Below are 14,248 nucleotides of genomic sequence, written 5' to 3'. Positions count from 1 at the left end.
GAGACAGGTGAGTGTTAGGATCTAGACACTGCCACCACTTTTCCCAGCAGCAGCAGTGGAAAAGTTCCCCCCATTACCACTCCTCCCTGTGGTGGTACAGGGAGAGCCTGCTCTCAGTGCTTTTCTCCATGCCAACAGGGGGCAATGACTGCTGTTGAAGCCCCCTGTGGTTGAATGCCACTGAAGACCCATTGCCAGATTAAGGGTAGTAGGCTGTGAATCTCTGATGTACAATGCAGTTTTGAACCAAAACTAAAAGTGAAAATGCTGGGAAACAAGGGTTGGTCATTATTACAAGTCTTTAAAACAGAATCTCTTTATCTCTACTGTCCCACCAACATGAAACACTATTTACACTTACATTTAAAATACATTATAGCTTTAAAAAAATTAAGCTGCTATTTCTGATATTCTCTTTTGCTAACATAGCACAAACGCCTGAGGCGTAGTCTGGAACTTGCACACCCCTCCTGCTCCTACCACAGACCAGCATGACAGGGCCTGCCTCAGTACCACTCTACGTCATGGGAATGTTGTGCCAGATTTTCATATTCTTTGTATGTATCATAGTGGTTCTCAACCTTTTCAGATTTAAGGCACTGCTTGTTATAGTTAAGGCATTCTCCCTTGGGAAATGCCAGCTTTTAGTCTTCTGTGTGTCTTTGACTGGCACAGATACGACCCTTGGAGCCCCATCATCTGGCTTCCAGTGCTGCCCCTGCTCTAGACCAGTGGTTCTCAACCTTTTTTTGTACCAGAACCCACTTGTAAACATTGCTGGCCAGTCCTGACCCACTGCCCCTCGCAGACCAGGACCAAACACGGAGTGAGTGGGGAATGCGGGACCCCAAGCAGCCTCGTGCAGGCTGGAACTCTGACAGCCTGCAAGGGAAACACAATTCCCAACATTTTTCTTCTTTAAAGGAGAATCTGTTTTTAAAGTTTGTTTGCTGCCCTTTAACACATTCCTGCAAGCCACAGGTTGAGAAATGCTGCTCTATAGTTGGCTCCTGTGCTGCGGGCTAGACCAGCTGTGCAAGGGGGCCCAGGACATACCCACTCTGGCTGGGCCCTGACCTGCACAGCATGTAGCACCTGCCCCAGCTGGTCTAGGACGCTGGTTTTCAACCTTTTTTTAGTACTAAGACCCATTTGTAAACACCAGTGGCCAGTCCCAGCCCAGTGCCTCGGTGTGTGGGATGGGGGGGGGGGAAGAGGGATGGGGCAGAGGGGGATCCAGCAGCCCCTCACAGGCTGGAACTCCGCCAACCTGCAAGGGAAAAGCTAGGTTTCTCGTGCTTTTCCTCATTAACGGAGAATCCATTTTTAAAGTCTGTGGGTCCACTTTTAGATTTGTTTGCAACCCTTTCATCTGTTCTTGCGACATACGGGTGGTTGAGAAATGCAGGTCTAGGGCACGCCAGGCGCCCACCCTGCCTGCTCCAGACCTGGTGCTAGACCCACCCCCGAGCCGCTGGGCGCACCCCGGACCAGGGGAGGGGGCGGAGCCCGGGTGGCCGCCCCTGATCGGCGCGCGGGAACCACCCAATGCGCCACTGGCCCCGCCCCTCAGGCCACGGCCTCGTTCTCAGTCCGCGCTGGGCCCCGCTCCTGGCAGAGCGCATGCGCCGCGGCGCTCTACTCCCTCTCCCGAGTTCCCTCCTAGCGCCGCCGGGAGGGCGAAGGGCGTGGCCGGTCGGTGGGTCACGTGGCGCGGACATGCGGTTGCTGGAGAAGCTGCCGGCCGAGCGGGCGGCCAAGGTGAGGGCGGGGCGCGGGCACAGGGGCCTGGGTCTCGGCTGCGGCTGTCGCCCCGCGGGTTGTCCTGACTTCACCTCCTCCCCCCCCGCCCCGCCCCGCGCGCCCCTGCGCTCCTGCCCGGCCCGGCGGGTCCAGGCTGCTGGGAAGGGGGTGCAGGGCGCGGGGTCTCCTCGGCTTTGCCATGGGAAACCTGCCCCGGGACTGGGAGCCGGGGGCTCTAGTCTTGGCTCCTCCATCCGCCTGCTGAGTGGTCACGGGCAGATCTTTTCTACTCCCCACTGCCTCCGTTTTCTCCTCTGTAAAATGGGGGTAGTGAGACCCACCTCCTGATGGCCACAAGCAGGACATGTGGCTGCCCCTGTTCCTCTCGGGTGAGGGTGTGAGGTCTGTGTTGCATCAGGGCTGATGGTTCTTTAGTGTAGAGTTTAGGTGAGGGTTTGGATAGGGATGATCTTGGCGCAGGCAGAGGGTTGGACTGGATGACCTCTGAAGGTCCCTGCCAGCTCGACTTCTCTATGATTCTACTGAGAGAGAAACCAGAGGCTTTAGGAATAGGCGAGGGGGCTGGCACCCTATTAGCCACATAGAGTCATGTTTGTTTTAGCTTTGATCTTTATCTGTGAAATCCTATGATGTGTGAACTTTCATTTCTACCCAGGAGAACTTTTACAATCTTTTCTCCAATGCCTGATGAAGGGTGTTTGTGCCTGAAAGCTTGCAATTAAAGAACATTTTTTTGCAAAAATCTTGTTGGTCCAATAAAAGAGATCGTCTCTACTACAAGTCCCAATTGATTTTACTATTGGAATGTGAACTCATTTGCAACAGATTATAGAAAGCTTTAAAAAGTATGCACATGGCAAACCAGACTAAAATAGTCACGAGAGAGTGTGGCGTTAGTTATTACAGTTACATACATGTAACGTCCCTGCCTCATGAAGCAAAATCTGTCAGTTGAGTGCTAAATGAACAAGGCATCGGGATGGCGCAAAGAGGCCCTCACGTGGCATCAGGTGTTTTTATGGAGCAGCTGCAAAACATGTTGAGGACCACATGGATCCATTTGTCTCCTTTTGTGAACCAGACTAAGAAAAACCAAATCTAGTTTCCTTGTGTGTCTTGACAGTTCCTCCAGTACCTCCCTAGCAGTCATTTCTATATCTGAATGAATGCTGCCACACCTGAGTTAAAGTCTTTTGCTAGAACTAAAAATGGTCTGCTGGGTGATTAAATAGGAAAGAAACATTACCAGGACTGGCTAAGAGACAGCAATATTGTAGAAAAGCAGATAGTTTGAAGAGTAGACTATAGAGACCATTATAAAGGATAGTTGGATCCATCCATGAGTGCAGTAATGGTCAAATATTCCTTAATCTCAAAGAAAGTAGCTTCTACAGGGGGTCTTAAGGACAGAGTAATGAGGTAATGGGAACTGTCAGGCTTCTGACTGGGGAATGGAAAACGGGTAACATAAGAAACTGACTGAGAAATGTTTTATGCTTGTTTACAATTTCTTTCATTCTGAAGACTCCCAAGTACTTCACAAAAATCACTATGTTCCTCTTTGGTAAGGTGCAGGTACTGTTCAGATGCATGTCAGCACTGCACACTGCAGGAAGAAAGATAAAAAGAAACTATCCAAATGAAAGTTGAAAGAGGCATTTTGTAATGACCCAAGGGACTGGGCTAAGGGATGAGAGTTAAACATCAGTATTGCTCACAGAAGGAGACATGTTAAGGACCACACAGATCTGTTTGTTTTACAGCTGTTCCATAATAATGCCTTACACTGCATGAGGGCCCCTTTTTGCTATGTGGATGCCCCATTCATTTAGTACTCTGCTGAAGGAAGAATAATAACCATTTTTTCCCTGGACCTGAATCTGCTTCCTGTATGGCTTACTAGTGGAGCAAACACTGCCTAAACTTTTGTTTTCATTTGTTTCTTCCAGTTCCTTCACAAAGTAGTTGATGGTATATGTGGCCGTGCATATCCTCGATACCCAGATTATAGCAGTGTTTGGAATTTGACAGGATGGATGGAGATTGTAGAAGAAACAGCAACATATTTCAAGACTACAGTTGGCAAAAATTTGTCAGACGAAGAGGTAAGATTATCGTCATTGAAAAAGTTTGACTTTCAGTGACTGAGCTTGGTGAAATTGATATTCTAACTTCGTATACCCTGAATTTTTTTTTAATATAACATCTATATAGTAATAAAATAGATCAGATCTTTGCCATTGTGATGTAAGGCAAACAACATTTGGCCAGATGTGTAAATTTCAGCTCTATGAAATTCCAAACATGTATGAAGATAGAGAAATAGAATTTAGGATTTATAAAAGTCCTTAAATAACAGTTGCATAAATAATACTTTAACATAACTGAAATAACTTTGTAAGTGCTTATCTGGTATCAAATGACATTTTGCTTAAGACACCTTAACAGAATTGAACTTGTCATCTGTTTATGTTGGTGGAGAAAAGAAGTAAATCATTCATTCATTCACCTGTCCTATCTATTTTGTCTCGATACTATGCCCATCACTGTAAGATATGAATAATTTTAACTAGTGAATAAAGCAATGCGACTGCTAAGTATTGTCTTTTCCCTCATCTTCGTCCTCTATTCCCTGTGCAGGGGAGTGTTTTTATTTTAATAGTAATACACATATTATTTTGTTTATGAAAGAGAAAGTATTGAAGTTCAAAGATGCAAGCTTTATGTTTGGAATGGAAGGTGATGGAGTTTGTAATGGTTCCTTGGTTCCTGAAGAAATTTGTTCCACAGACTTGAATGGGCTCCAGGGAAACTTTTGCCTGACACACAGATAATCTTTATCTCTCATTATGAAGAAATCCATTGTGCCTGAATGTATCAACTGTGGTCTTTCTCCTGGAACTTAAAAGATTGTCTGAAATCTCCTGAGTCCATGAAGAGCTTTGAAGTTAGGGGCAGAAACCTTGAACATGATTTTAAATTGTGAAGGATGCCAGTGTCGGAAGTTGGGAGGAGGAGTTTGATGTGCTTACAGGAGCTTGTGTTTCTTCAGTATTCAGTACAGAATGGAGTTTCTCAGGAAACACAGACTTCACGTCTACATATATTTATTTCTCTGGTGTACTGAAGAGGTGATGTATGTGAGGAGCTGAGGTCACTTTGTTGCATACCAGGATGGCATGTAGTTTAGTGACCAGCTAGAAATGATGGAAGGTATTATTTATGGGTGCTGTTATTTGGCAGTTGACATGGGTGACGGATGCAAGTAGGTTCCTTATATTACTGACTGAATTGACTAATTGTGAAATGTGTTTTTTAGCTGCAGACTTCAAAACTTCTTTGTACAGATCAGTTTCACCTTTGTATTGCTCCAATTCAGCTTTTGCAACTTCATTTGCCCATGTTAACTGTATACAAACTGTAACTATGTATTTTGTGACTAATTGTGTTTTGTTTAACTGCACCAGAAATGAGAAGAGGAAGCAGCTGTCAAAGGGCTATTAGAAGCCTTGAAAATGACAAGAGCTAGTTATTCTTCCAGTTGCTCTCTTGCCTCATTTTCAAGGCTTTTAATAACAGCCTTGAAACTGACTATTTAGAAGCCTTGAAAAATGACAGGAACTTGTCAGTTTTGTGGCTGCCAGTACCACAGCATTGACAGTGCTGTAAACAGGGCTTGTTAAATACATAGCACTGTCAGTGGTGTGGTGTTAGCAGCCCCCAAATTGCCTAGCTCCTTTCATTTTCAAGGCTGCTAATAGCAGACCTGAAACTGGCTATTAGAAACATTGAAAATGTGGGAAGCTAATCAGTGCCACTGTCTCAATACTGGCAGTGCTGTGTTCTTAATGTTCATTAAATTTTGGTAAGCACATACTTCAGGTAAGTACATGAGGGAGGGGTTTCAGTTCCAAGGCTATGTGCTTAAAAGGAATGTAGTTCATAAACTAGAATGTTGTGTGGAATTGAAGATGCTTTAGAAAGTGGTGTGCCCGAAGCAGGGGTGATGCTGGGGGGGCAGGGCTTGTGGGGGCTATAGCCACCCCAATTCCCTGTAGCCACCTCTCCCAAGCACTGCTGCCACCGTCCGCCTCAATTGCAGCCCGTGGCCCAGCCCCTGGTCCCAAGCCCGGAGCAGGCAGCCCGCCCTCACTCTATGTACAAATCGGCATTGGGGGTGGCACGTGCCTCCCCTGGGGGCGTGCATAGAGGCAGGGAGCTGCCTCACCTCCCCACCCTACTCCCTGCACCCCGTGGATGAGCTGCCTGTGGCTCCATCTTGCTCCTGGCCCTGGGCCCTGGCTGGGAAGTGCCTGCCCCTGCCCCACACCCTCCCTCACCATGGGGGCCTCGATCTGCCCCTCCACCCCCATGCCTCTTCTGTCCCCTATGCTCCCTCCCCCACACAAACTTACCAGGAGGAGAGTGCTCTCCAAGCTGCCAGGCTGCATTCCTGGCTGCATGCATGCTGCAGCTGTGCACGTGCACACGGCATTTATTGGTGACGTTATCGGCCAAAAAAAGCTGATTGCCAATAATGTTAATTTTCCTGTTATTAGTGCTGATCCAATATATCAGCGCACCTCCTATTTTTAACTCAAAGTAAAAATGTTAACTCAGGTATGGAAACACTAAGTCAGGTGACTGTCAACTCAGGTATAGAAATAACTTTCAATGAAGCGTTGGATGCACTGTCAAGAAGCTCAAGAAGGCTACATTTTGTTTTATGAATCTGAAAGCTTTTTTTATTCTAATAACAGGATTAAAGAAACAACATATTTCGATTTTTTTTTTACCTTGTTTGTTGTGTTTTATACGTGATATGACAAATTAGTGCACGTTCCAATGAAGTTATATTTGTTTTACTTCTATCCTAACCTGAATAATATAGCCCTAGGCCCCTAGCATATCAGTAGAGATTCTAGTTTATTTTTACCTGGAGAAAAATGTGTGTTGGGTTATATATGATGATGCACCACAGTATCTGCCCCCCACTTTTTTTTCCCAAAATCCTAGATCTGCCCATTCTGGTTTTTATTAACAGGATTCCAGGATTTTATTGTGGACAGGTTATTAACTTGCAAATAAAGGGAAGTGTTTCTTCTTCCCTGTTTGGCACTGATGAGGCCTCACCTGAAGTATTATGCCCACTTTTGGACTCTATACTTCAAGAAGGATATGGGCAGATTAGAATCCAGCAGAGTGACAAATATAAGAAAAGCCTGGGGATCAAGACTTATGAGGAAGGCCTAAAAGAACTAGGTTTATTGAATCTGGAGAAGAGACGACTGCAAGGAATTTGATAACAGTCTTCAAATACCTGAAGAATGATTACTTAGAGGGTGGAGATGGGCTTTTCTTTGCCAGTAGGGGATAGGACTAGGAGTAGTGGTCTTAAACTTTAACAAAGGCAATTTAGACTGGAGATTAGGAAGAACTTGCTGACTATGAGGATGATCAACAGGAAACAGCGAAGTTGTGGAATCTCCATCTATGGAAACTTTCAAGAGCAGGTTGTACTGACACTTAGCTGGGATGGTTTAGTCAGGGATGATCCTGCCTTGAGCAGGGGGCTATGTTAGATAATCTCAAGAGGTCCCTTCCAGCCCTATTTTCCTATTATCCAGAGTACAGCTATTTCTAAGAAATTAACTATTTGAATGCTACACCTACTAATTAGTTTTCCAAAAGTGAAAGCATACCGATTTCATTAATATTTTAGTAATTTTATATTTACATTTGGGGTTTCAATAGTTTTCTGAAGACTTCTCTGGCTATATACTTCCCTCTGGATCTCACTTGTAGTGGGGGATAGATGGCTATCCTCTTGTCATCATGTTACCTAAAGGGAAGAGTTTAACCAGAGAGATTTCTTTACTTTGCTTTTTCCTTTTTTATTCACTTAGCTGAAGTTTAGCAAACACATAATAATAGCCACAACTTGCAACTATGCAACTTGCAAAACACATGGTTTTACCTACATTTTAAAGGAACTCTATTCTTATGGATATCGTTGGGAGTCTTCATTCCTTCATCTCGTATCTAGCAGATAACAAGTAGAATGCTAATTCTAGAGCATGGGGGACAGCTGTGCAATTAGATAGAGACATGACCAGATAAGTGTGTCCCTTCAAACCAACACAACCAGCCTGGGTTCTGTTGTGGTATACACAAGCATGTTTAGAACTGCTTTGAAGTATATTAAAAGAAGCTTTCTTTGAAAGAGGCTTGTGGACAGGTTAATAATGTCTGTCTGCCATCTTGTTTCAGGATTTGTGCTTATACACAAATCACATTGTATTTAATAAAACAACTAAGATACTACTCAAACAAGGAAATGCAGTCATGTTTGGAAGAATACAGGGAGGAAAATAATTGAAGGAAAGGGAAACTTGCTTTAATTCAAGTGCCTGGTATTTGGTCTTAATCAGTATTAGGCTAGTAACAGTGGGGACCTTTCTAAATTTCTCTGGCGTTGGTAAGGTTTTTAATGGAAAAAGATAGTGTATCTATCCCTGAGTTTGCTGTCATTGTGACCTACTGGGAGAGGTAGCACTATAATTTCAAATACGACTTCTACCTGGGTATTATTTTGACTTCTTACCCAGTACTGCTATTTTGTGTTATAAAACTTAGTTTTTTTGCTTTATGATTAAAATAATCTTCTTGCTGGCATTTTTAGGCTGCTCAGCAGTTGAATGAATTGAATTCAAGTTATCAAGAAGCAATCATAAAGTGCTTGAAAGCCAGAAAGGAAGAAATCAGGCCTGCACTGGTAGAAAAAATAAATGCAATTTCTTCTGCACAGCTACAGGATTTTGACTGGCAGTTAAAGGTAAGACTGTCTCCATGTCTGCTGTTCACTGAATCTGTGTCATGGGAAAGTATTTCAGGACCTAAAAGGTTGCAGATGCATGGTTTGTAGCAGGGTTGCTTCTTATGAAGTAAGGTTGGACTTTTATGGATGCCAGAAACCCAACTGCATGATGATAAACAGTGGCGTCACTAAAAAGGCAAACTGCAGAAAATCACTTCCTTTTCTGTGTTCTAGTATCACTATTTCTCAGGTGTTTGTGTGTGTATAATATATTTCTTCACTGATTGTATTTACTTTAAATGAAATAACTTTTCAGTACAGATGAAGGCCCAACTGAAATTGTTTTTACTTTTGTTTAATGGGGAAGAAAACCTCTACTTAAAAAAATAAAATTATGGTAAAACAAGATTAGAATTCCCTGTTTCATTTGAAATCCCCCAGAACTATGCATTAACCTTTTCCTTGAAGTTTTGTTTTGAAAGAAGTTGCATTTAGATTTATTTTGCTAACGAGACCAATGTTGCCAAAAAATTGAATAAAGATCTATGGCTTCAGCAGAAGGACTTATCTGAATAAATGCCTTAAACTACCAGAAGTGCGTTATGGAAGTAACGTGGATAGTACTGCTTTATATTTGTCCCTGCAAGCTGTTAAATAATGGTACCAGCTTTTTGTCTTTAAAAAGAGCCTTAGGTAATTTACTCAGAAAAAGTATTTGGGAACTCCAGATTTTTCCAATTGGACCAAATTTTAGAGGAACAAGTAGCAGCAGCTCATATGAAGCAAAACAAGATGTGATGCTAAGTATTGATCTGTCTTGCTGACTGAATTTGAATTAAAAAAAATAGTCCATATATTACTTTGGGAATGGCAGCTGTCTCCAAGTTATACAAGACAAGCTGCCTTCTCCATGTCATAGGATCAAGATAGGTCCTAGACAGTTTTTTTCCTTTTCTTCTGTGTTTTTAAAATGACATTCTTTGGTAACACCCACAAGTAAATGTCATAATGCATTTGGTGCCTATTAGACGAACTGCGAAATATCTGAGCCACTCAATTTCCTTCGGTTTCCAGGAATAAAATAATTGTGTACAGTACTTGGTTGTAACATTGTCTAGTATTTTACTGTTTAATACATTTGAAAATAATTAATCATATTGGGGTGAAAAGATAGCAAAGATCACCCTTCCTCCCAATGTTCACTAGTTGACTAAGTTTACTTGTATTTGCCATATGCTGTATTTGTGAATATACAGTATTATACAGCTGGTCGGAAACTTCAAAAAAGTACTTATTCAGCAGATATGTAAAACATTAGAGAAGTTGATTTTAGGAGTGGATATAATTGACAAAGGAAAGCTGCTACTCATTGTTTTTCCTGATAATTCCTAATCAAGGTAAATCATATACGTCTTAACAAGAAGACCCAAAACATTTAATTATCCCAATTTTAAATTATTTTAATTCATTGCCCTGTACAGCTTGCTCTTTCCAGTGATAAGATCTCCATGCTGCAAATACCACTTCTCAACCTTGATCTGGATGTGAGAGAAAATGGTGAAATTAAGCCAGTCTCCATAGAAATGAATAAGGAAGAGCTACAGAATCTAATAAACGCACTGGAAGCAGCTAATAAGGTGTTTATTACTGACTGTCTCTGTCTTTGTCTCATTCTTTCTCTCTCTCTTTAAATCAACTCTTTATTAATGCTCTTTGATGTCTTGCCAACAACCACTAGCAAAATAGCCTTCTGCTATAGAATTAGAACGTATTTTTTGAAGCAGATTTGTACATAGACATCTACTTGTGTATAACTTCAGCTGGCTTAGTTTATCTCTGCCTTTGTTTTGTAAGAATCATCATTTCCTCCAGTGATCAGGTAAAATCTTCCTTTTGGAAATTCATTCTGGTCAACTACTGCTCATTGAGCTAGTGCCAAGTGCCTTGACCAGTATGTATCTTTTGTTTTTGGGGTAGCTGTCTGGTCCAACTATAGCAGGGGCAGGCAATTATTTTGGGTGGAGGGCCGCTTACTGAGTTTTGGCAAGCCATTGAGGACCGCATGACAGACAGCCAGGGGCAGATAAAAAATTAAGAAAATTAATATTTAGGGTTCCTGTGTGCCGGATAGAATGGCCTGGCGGGCCCCATCTGGCCCATGTGCCACAGTTTGCTCAGCCCTGAACTATAGCAACAGCTCCCTCTGGGTGTAGCTCCTTGACAGGTGGAAGCATCACCTCTTTGGACTTTCTCCACCTACTTTTAAAGCTGAGTTATAGGAGCCACTTTTTGAGCAGAGTGTATATATTGAATTCTCACCCAAACCAAGCAAAAAGGGTCTCCTCAAATTTTAGACTACACCTGTAAAACTTCAGCCCAGGCTTTGGTAGCCTAAAGGTTGCTTGGATTCTTTATGAGGGCTCCACACAAAGAAAGGGGATAAGTGCCATCTTTCATTCTTGTTCATAGCACCAGAGTGGAGGGACTTGGTCTGGGAATGGTGCTGTAGGTGCTGTTGTATAAGACACACCGGGCACGTCTACACAAGGCGTTTACTGTGCAGTTGACTAATTAGCTGCCCAGTAAACATCTTGTGTCTACACGTGCACAGCTATTAGGCTGGAGTAAATTAATTTACTCTGCAGCCACACATGTTTGTAGATGCTGCTTGGGAGGGCTGGGGCTTGAGGGAGCTTCTGCGCAGGAGTTGCCTGCCAGCTAGCCCTGCACTGAAACACCCTCGTGCTCTAGCCAGTCCCTCTGCAACACATGGAGCCAGGGGAAGCAGTTCCAGGCTGGCACGCTGACCCCCGGGGCCCCCTGCTGGTCAGGGCTGCTCTGACCTGACTTCAGATGCTGCGATCCCGGGCACACATGCAGAAACATGCCCGGCAGCAATAAGCTCCAGAGCTTATTGCTGCACATTAATAGGCATGTGTATACACATCCACCCTGTGGTCCACCAGCCTATTTTTCTGATCCTGGACTGTCACTCCCTAATATAAAATCAGTCTTTTAGCAACGTTCATTTAGTTGTCCAAGCCTACTGGTCAATAAGAGAATGTTGTGGACAAGGATATGTACTTGTAAGGGCTGGGAGAAGGGGGTAAGGAAGGAATGGCATGCTCCCTTATATCTCTTAAATGAAGATGCATGGAGGCACAGGTGCCATCTAGTATAATAGTGAAGACTGTGTAGTGTATTGCCTAGGCATTTTGAGTCTTTCTCTTACTAATTGTGGTCTTATTTCTTCGTTCACTTGCTTTTTGAAGTTTGTTTTACAGCTGAAATGATGATTCTGATGATCAGAAGAAGAGACTGGTTCTGTAAGAGACTGAAAAAGAATTAGAGATGAACTCTACAAAATGAAAGAGTAATCATGCCGTTAAAGGACTTAATTGAACTGGCAATGAGATACAAGACCAGAAGAGCTCTCAGACTTGATGGAAATAGAAAAATCTAGTAACCATTAGACCAAAAACATATCCACAGTTGCCTTGCAGAAAATGCTGAAAGTTATCTAGACTTATGACACTATTGTAGCATTTATGAACTGGTTAAGAGGCATGTTCTGTTTTGTTGAACTTTGTCAGATATTTTTGCCAATCTCCATACACTTGCTTTTGTTCAGAATAAGAATTCTTGCCTCCACAATATCTTATTGCAAGATAATATCTAAACTGCTGCCATGGGAAGGATAAATACAGCAGTATCTTCTAACATATGTTTTATACTTGTAAATAGCAAAGCAATAAACAGTTGCTGCTTCGTATGGATAATTATGAGTGGCTTATTAATTTAAAAATCTTGATTAAACTCAGAGCCCTTCTAATGTTTTCCTAAGGGTTTAATGTGGCGTTGTTAGTCTGGGAATAGATTTAGAACATACTGAAGTTGAGTCAAACTCTGTTAAACTCTGACAATTTAAAAAAAATTAAAAATGAAGTTCAAAACCTACGAAGTCCACAGTCATCTTCCATTGAATCTAGATAGGGCAAGCTATTCATGCTTATGGCCCTGTACATGACTTGTGATTGTGTAAGCTTTTGAGACTCGTTTAAATAAGGAAGGGCCATAAAGAGTGAAATTATTAATGATACTTCAACTTTACTTAAACTGGCAGAATACAAGCAAAGACTCCCGATTATGTTTAGTAATTGTTTTTATTATCAACACTTTTTTTGGGGTAAGAAAGCAGATACAAACAGGCCAAAACCTAATTACTTATTTACAGTGCTGAAAGTAAGAAACAGCTGACACACAACTTATTTCAAACAGATAATACTATCAAGTCAATTCTGCACATCATTTTGAGAAGACAGTTTCATCCACTTGTTTGATCCATTTTTACAGTTGACAAATATCAGGAATACATAAACAACAAAACGAAAAAAAGTTTACAAATGCTTAGAAGGTCTGTATTTAAAAGGGTGTATAAGTTGTCATGATAAATTTATACACAAGTATGTTTCTGAAACAAAAGTTCTTGCTGGTAACATAGTTTTTACAAACCAAATTCTTAAAATATAAAGAAATCCTTCAGAACCATGGTTTTTGTCCTTTTATATTAAAATAATAGCAAAAGGCCACATAAGAATTTCAGGTTCTACATTCATCTAAACTATAAAAAAAAAAAAATGGAAAACTAACATGTTTCTGGCTCGTAAAAAGTAAGTTTTTAAAATGTAAGCTTTCTAAAAAAAAATTCTTTTGGTTCTAGGAATACATAGGTTAATAAATAAAGTATATACTTATATTTTGTATTATGTTTTTGAAGCTATGCCAAAATGGTTTTATAAGTATGCTGAGGGTATGTGATATTTACTGTTCAGTATTTTTATGTTTTATGTTTGTCTTGCCATTTCACTGCAGCATTTAACAGGAAAGGCTGAAAAAATCTTACATTTATTATAAAATGAAGAGCCATAGTTGCTGCTAAGATACAGCGATAATAAAAAGTAATAGCAGCTTTTCTTTATTAGATTTTTATAGAGAACCTAAAAGTGCTAAGATCAACAAAGCTGAATGTCTGCACACTGTAGTCATTGTGCTTTGTGGATCAGAAAAGAAAAGGGTGGATGGGGGAACATTGGGTAGCATCAAGATTAGGAGGCTAGAAAATAAGTTTTTTTGTTTTTGAAGAAAACAGTCCAAGCCTACCATCTTTAGAAAAGACCAACCATCCATGTCTAAGGCACAAGGTTACCCACAGTAAAATTAAATGGTCCAAAAAGGAACTAGGAGAGAGAGCACGTTGCTCTTGAGCATCAGGCAGTATGTTGGGCAATGGCATAATTCTGTCTGTGCCTTGCAGCAAAAGGGCTTAAGAAAAGACAAGCAATCACACCTGAGGGGAGGTGTGTGGAAACTGAAACTTAGAAATTCTACAAAAATAACCCTGTAGAATTTTGTGTGGTCATGCCCCTCTAGTGCTTAACCTCTCATTATATATGTCTTGGAGTATGGAAGAAAGCATTATGTCTGCAAGTAGGTTCTCATACAGAAAAAAACCAGGCCTTCAGTACATTTTGCTGTTGCTATCTATGTACATTGCAAGATATGGCCAAATGATGTGAATACCAAAGAAACAGCACAGAGAAGTGGTCGGTTACATAATGAAATATGACAGAAAAAGATATTGCTTTCATCACCATCCAAATCACACAG

At 41.6% G+C, this 14,248-nt stretch overlaps 1 protein-coding gene across 3 annotated transcripts; it reads left to right on the top strand.

Moving 5' to 3' along the window:
• The first annotated feature begins 509 nt into the window (after positions 1-509).
• COMMD8 (COMM domain containing 8) lies at positions 510-12,360 on the top strand. 3 transcript variants are annotated; one of them, XM_019481200.1, is made up of 5 exons: positions 510-557; positions 3,714-3,869; positions 8,447-8,599; positions 10,063-10,218; positions 11,854-12,360. In XM_019481200.1, exons 1-5 carry the CDS (start codon positions 525-527, stop codon positions 11,872-11,874), a joined length of 519 nt encoding a protein of 172 aa, XP_019336745.1. In that variant the 5' UTR covers positions 510-524; the 3' UTR covers positions 11,875-12,360. The 3 variants fall into 3 exon arrangements, with proteins under 3 accessions (XP_019336745.1, XP_019336744.1, XP_014450408.2); XM_019481199.2 differs by lacking the exon at positions 510-557 and adding an exon at positions 1,595-1,761 and having other exon boundaries at positions 11,866-12,360; XM_014594922.3 differs by lacking the exon at positions 510-557 and adding an exon at positions 1,598-1,761.
• Positions 12,361-14,248: the final 1,888 nt, after the last annotated feature.

The sequence above is a fragment of the Alligator mississippiensis genome, chromosome 2 (genome assembly GCF_030867095.1).
Source record: "Alligator mississippiensis isolate rAllMis1 chromosome 2, rAllMis1, whole genome shotgun sequence".
NCBI lineage: Eukaryota > Metazoa > Chordata > Crocodylia > Alligatoridae > Alligator > Alligator mississippiensis.
The sequence above is the reverse complement of the archived record's forward strand: the minus strand, read 5'-3'. Positions and strand labels throughout refer to the sequence as shown.

What these genes read in the sequence shown, in the direction of transcription:
- COMMD8 (XM_014594922.3), top strand. Translation starts at nt 1,624, where the DNA reads ATGCGCCGCGGCGCTCTACTCCCTCTCCCGAGTTCCCTCCTAGCGCCG. An exon ending in ATTTTGACTGGCAGTTAAAG is followed by an intron (nt 8,600 to 10,062) that starts GTAAGACTGTCT and finishes TGCCCTGTACAG; the next exon opens with CTTGCTCTTTCCAGTGATAA. An exon ending in CACTGGAAGCAGCTAATAAG is followed by an intron (nt 10,219 to 11,853) that starts GTGTTTATTACT and finishes TGCTTTTTGAAG; the next exon opens with TTTGTTTTACAGCTGAAATG.